The sequence below is a fragment of the Merops nubicus genome, unplaced genomic scaffold (assembly GCF_000691845.1).
Source record: "Merops nubicus isolate BGI_N331 unplaced genomic scaffold, ASM69184v1 scaffold1551, whole genome shotgun sequence".
Lineage (NCBI taxonomy): Eukaryota > Metazoa > Chordata > Aves > Coraciiformes > Meropidae > Merops > Merops nubicus.
Genome location: NW_008588784.1, coordinates 90,660 through 96,178, shown reverse-complemented (window position 1 = coordinate 96,178; position 5,519 = coordinate 90,660). Strand labels below are relative to the sequence as shown.

General features: G+C 37.5%; 1 protein-coding gene across 1 annotated transcript; it reads left to right on the top strand.

Moving 5' to 3' along the window:
• The first annotated feature begins 1,618 nt into the window (after positions 1-1,618).
• MKKS (McKusick-Kaufman syndrome) lies at positions 1,619-5,182 on the top strand. The gene is made up of 4 exons (XM_008949350.1): positions 1,619-2,609; positions 3,230-3,405; positions 4,090-4,200; positions 4,742-5,182. Exons 1-4 carry the CDS (start codon positions 1,619-1,621, stop codon positions 5,180-5,182), a joined length of 1,719 nt encoding a protein of 572 aa, XP_008947598.1.
• The last annotated feature ends 337 nt before the right edge of the window (positions 5,183-5,519 follow it).

Sequence of the window (5,519 nt, the reverse complement as noted above, 5' to 3'; positions counted from 1 at the left end):
AAATTATCTTTGCCTAGGTAGATGCCAGTTTACAATGGGTCTTAAAACCATCTGGAAGGACTACAAAGTTCTGATTATTATGGGAACTAGCCTTGGGCTGGTGCACTGGGGGTGGTTTAACATCAAGTCCAGTCCTCTTTTCCAAGTGAAGACAGAGAACATTGTTCCAGAACCTGGGATTGTGGCATATGTGTTGCAAAGGGATCACAAAAATAAAGAAGAATAGCATTAGTGCTGTGTGTTGTGGGTAAGTTGCCTAATTAGTTGTTTGTGTGTATTTGAGGTAGCAGATGAGTCAATTAAATCAGAATTTTCTAACAGATGCAGTCTTGCTGATCTAGCTTAGTCTTGGAGTTTTATAATTTTTTTGCAACTGAGTTAATCTGGTAGTTGCATGGACCCAAAAAAAATGCATCAGAAATCTCCAAACTGCTGTGAAATCCTGTGTGATAGGCTCACTTAAGTGATATAGATCTTAAAGTTTCTTTAAAACAAGCCCAGATAGCTTCCAGGGAACAGTCAAACTCTTGTGACTAACTGGATCTGCACCTGTGTCCTTTGAGGCTCAGGACTGTCCAGAAATAATTCAAAATTTCCATAGTAACATATTGTGTGTTGCCAGTAGGGATGGTAATTAAGATAGGGAAAAAAAAATGTATAAAATAAATACTGTAGAGTTCACATAGAAATGTAAAAATCCCCTTAAGTTTTGAATTGTTTAAGAAAAGAAGAAAAAAATTTCATGTTAGGCATCCTGAAGTAACATACTTTTCTTTCAGAGGTGGGGATTTCTTAAAGTTTGTTGAATGTTAAAAGCTTTTATTTCTGCAGTAGCTGCCTGGGAAGCAGTGCTGAGTAGTTCAGTTCTTTTATTCTTGAGTAAAAACAGATTATAAAAACAGGTAAAAACTGCTATAGTTTTAAAACTTTGATACAATACAGTGCAGTTTATTGTGGCCAGTTACTTATAGACCTCCAGGTAAAACAATGGTGAGAATTGAGGTTATTAACAAATGTATAATTTCTGTACTAAATATTTGTGTGATATATGATATTAATAGGTTTTCTCAGAGAAAAGCATTATAGTTTTTGTCCTTACATGAGTTTTTTGTGAAAAACAAAAGTCTTTCAGGCTGCACATTGTTGTCATAAGTTTATCCTAATGCTTTTGTGTTTTTTTATTGCAGATGTAATTGTTTTGAAGGTTTTTGTCTTCAAGTGCCAGAAGAAGAGATGAGGAAAGGCAGCTGGAGTAGAAAGAACTTTCTGCTTGTAGCAGGACTGTCACTCATAGGTGTCCATTTAGGAAGCATGCTTGTAAACTTTGTTGCAAAAAAATCTGTTCAGTCACACTCAGAAGCTAAAAAAGATCGTGAGGAATGAACTACCTTGCTGCTGTCATCCCATATCCACATCACAATGGGACTGAAGCCTTGTTTTAAGAGATGACAAGCAGTCACAGGAATGTTGTTAGGATATTGTGTGCTGTTTCACATTTGAAGTAATCATCTGCAGCTGTAAAGAGTTAAAATGATCTGTTTTAGAAGTGCTGTAAATTATAGATCTAAATGAAAATGAAATCTCTTTCCTTGTCCAGGATTAAAATCTTACTGTGAAAATGTCTCGTCTTGAGGCTAAAAAGCCTCCATTATTTATTAGTGACCCTTTAACTCAAGACACAGTTAGTCAGTCCCTCTCTCTGCTGAGCTCACTATTAAAGTCTTGCTATGGTCCTGCTGGTCGACTCAAACACCTCCACAATGGTGTGGGAGGCTACGTTTGCACAACTTCCCAATCTTCAGCTCTGCTGGGTCGCCTGTCTGTCAGCCAGCCTGTGTTGAGGGTTTTGACAGCCTCAGTACAGAACCATCTCTCTCGCTTCAGTGACTGTGGCTTGTTTACTGCCATTCTGTGCTGTAGTTTGATTGAAAACTTTAAAAGCCTGAGTGTTGCCTCTTGCACTGTTGCTAAAATCAGCCAGCATCTTTTGAGGCAGTGTGTGGAGTACCTCAGGTCTGAGGCCTGCGCTTGCCGAGTATCTGTGGATTTTGGCAGTGTTGAGACTCTTCTTTGTTTGGTATGTAGTGTATTAATGAGCAAACCTGCTTGCATGCTTAATAAAACAGAAGTTGATCATCTCACCGTGCTGATTTTAAAGGCTTTTATGTTTACTGTTCCATGTCATGTTGAGACTAGTGCTGTTTTAGGAAAGTGTGTCATTGTACCTGTGAAAGGTAGAAGAGTTGGGGATTCTACGGTTCTTCCTGGACTGCTGATAGAAACACCAGAAATTCAGTTGGCAAAACCACTTAATGTCAAAAGAACACATTCAGGCATGATCAAGGTGGCACTTTTCTGTGTCTCCATGTCAGGAGATTCCTTCAGCTCTGAAGAAGGAACTGTGACAGTCCATCATGGAGTTTCTCTAGAAATGTCAGAGCTGAATCAGTTGCTTAGTGTGGGGAAGCAGCTGGTTGATGATGAGGTTGGCCTTGTCGTGTGCCAGAAAGTTATCCACCCATCCTTGAAGCAGTATCTGAAAGAGAAGCATGTCATGGCTGTGGACAGAGCTGGGCTCTCTCTGATGGAACCCCTGAGTCAGATGACAGGTAACAAGCAAGTTTTATGTGCTAAAGAATTGTCCTTACTGTTCATCTTACAGTGAAAACCTGTCTAGGTTGGTGTCATTGCAGAGGAGGGATTCTCTTCTTTCTTTCTGTATCCTACCTTAGCAGCTGAGCAAGAGTTGCCCTTTCCTAGTGTGAAAACCACATTTAATGTGAGATTGGTCCTTTGCAGGCTCTAACAATGACATGTTGCATGAAGAACATCCAATTACATTTGCAGTTACTGTAGTTTATTTCTAAACTCTAATGCAAATAGAACAGTTACTTTATCTCAAACTCTAATTCCTGCACTTTGCATTTAATGTGAGATTGGTCCTTTGCAGGCTCTAACAATGACATGTTGCATGAAGAACATCCAATTGCATTTGCAGTTAGTTTATTTCTAAACTCTAATGTAAATAGAACAGTTACTTTATCTCTAATTCTTGCACTTTGAAAACGTGCTGGTTTCTGTTTGTGGTTTCTTGTGTAGATTAAAATGTTAGGTATTGAATATATATAATTTTAAAAGCCAAGAGGAAAAATGTTAATGCTTTATGAAATGCAACAGCTGTTCTGCTGACAATAGTACATACTGTTCTCTGCTTTTCTTAATTGGACAGGTTCAAAGCCTATAGCTTCCATACATCTGCTGTCTCCTAGTTCTTATGGCAGTTTGAAAGATGTGTGCATCCAGAGTTTTGCTTCAAAACGTTTTGTGCATCTAATTCCTAATGACACGGTTGTCTGCAGCTTGATACTCTGTAACAGGAATGAAACAGCATGGGATGAATTGAAGGTAGGTAAGTTTTCATTAAATCTTTATTAGAAAGTTATGTTTTAGTGGAAAAATAAAGCAATGAGAAATACAGGTACAGTGAGTTTAGAAAAATGATTTTTGTTTGAGTACATAAACAGAGTTTAGTTTAGGTATATAATTTCAAGACAACAATTCAGAAACACCCTTGTTTCCAGAATTTCAAAATCCTTGAAGTGCTCATGTTTATTTAATGTCTCTGTGAGAAGTTGTTTATAGGGAGAAACATTTCTCAGCTGTTTTTGAGGCCAGTGCTGGATAAATGTTTTTCATTCTTATTACTTGGTCTATGAGAAAATTGCTCAGCATAAGGCCAGCAACAATGCCTGCAGTCAAGCATAGTTGTGCATTGAATAGTTGCTCTAGAAATGTCATTGATGCTGGTCAGCTTTTTATATATAAAAGGTTATATATTTTGCAAAAAGACAGAATAAAATTCAGAGTGTTTTTATTTCTGCTTTTCTGTACTGAGTGTGGAAAAAAAATTAATTTCTCATTAAGTGAACGTGGCTTTGGAAATCACTCAGCAGCTTTGAATCCACACATAATTCAGTTTTATGAAGTCTGTACCAGAAACTACTGAAAACTTTAATCCAGTAGTGTTTTCAACAGAATAAAATCCCATTAATCATAGTATGTCTAACAACAAATTCATCTGGTTCTCAGCGTGCCTGTGAAACTGCAGAACACGTGTTGCAGTTGACAATCAAGGAACCTTTGGCGTTATTAGGAGGTGGCTGTACAGAAACTCACCTGGCTTCGTATATAAGACACAAGGTATGTAAGACAAGGTTCTTTTTAAAGCTTCTTAATATATTAAGGAAGTAAGAAATTATGTAGAATCACTGCTACTGTTAATGCTTTTCTAGATTAATGTTGCATTTTTACTGTCACAAAGGTTCTTTTTAAAGCTTCTTAATATACTAAGAAAGTAAGAAATTATGTAGAATCATTGCTACTGTTAACACTTTTCTAGATTAATGTTGCATTTTTGCTGTCACGCTACTAATATAAAACAAAAGGGTCTATTTGAAGCCCTCAGTCCTAATTACATATTTCAGACTTGTTAATACTGTATTTGTCCTTGTTAATCTTTAGGCTATTGTAGTAAGTGCTTGTTTAAGTGTTAAAATAAAAATGTAGAATTTTTATATCAAAAGGTCGTTGTGCAGAACACAGCTTTCTTGTCTAGAAATCTTTCAGGTCTTTTTAGTTAGGACTGAACCACCTGTTCAAAAAAAAAAGTAACAGTACAATATGCTTGATTTAAATTTCTGTAAAGCAGTGTTCTAATTTTCCTGAATTATTTTTTTTTTAGAGCTGTACTCTGTCCAGCAGCAGTTTTGAAGATCTAGATTGTTCCCGGACACAATACCAGTTGGTTGCTGATGGTTTTTGCCGTTCCCTGGAGTCTGTAGCTTGCTCTCTGAATCATGATGATGCAGAAGTTCTTACAGACATGGTTTATGGACACTGTTGGTTTGTTCCAGCAGGTTTTCCCTCTGTCTCAAACTGGTCAGATTTAGTTTCAAAATGTGGCTGTGGGATTAATGGTAACTCTGAGGATCTCAGCTGGAGGCTTTTGCGAGGCCAGTTTGGCTCCCCTGCTACCCAGGGCTGTCCTAAAGAGCCTCCAGTGAAGGCTGCTGGCTCTCTGACATTGGACTGTTTTGCTGCAAAGTGTAGTGGCCTACAAGTAGCTCTGGAGACAGCCAATCTGATTTTGGATCTGTCCTGTGTCATTGAAGATCAAAATTAGCTCTGATCTTCCGTGAATTGTGTTGCACAGCAAGATACTTAATTGAAAGCAGAGTAACATATAATGTGCTAAGAGACTTTAAACGGTTAGAATATGGAGAACAGACATTTCAAATCAAACAGTTGGCCAGTAAGTACTCTTCTGATTGTTAATCTACTGTGCCCTGAAGCATTTTCAACTGTTTTTGTGGTAAGGTTTTGTTAGGAACTGTTAAATGATTAGCCAATGTACAATAAATCATAATAACATGTGACTTGAGCGTATTCAGATTAGTGTATTCAAAAGGCTGAGTGACACTTTGATATTCCCTCTGCATTAAGCAAAGTTCTGGATGTTG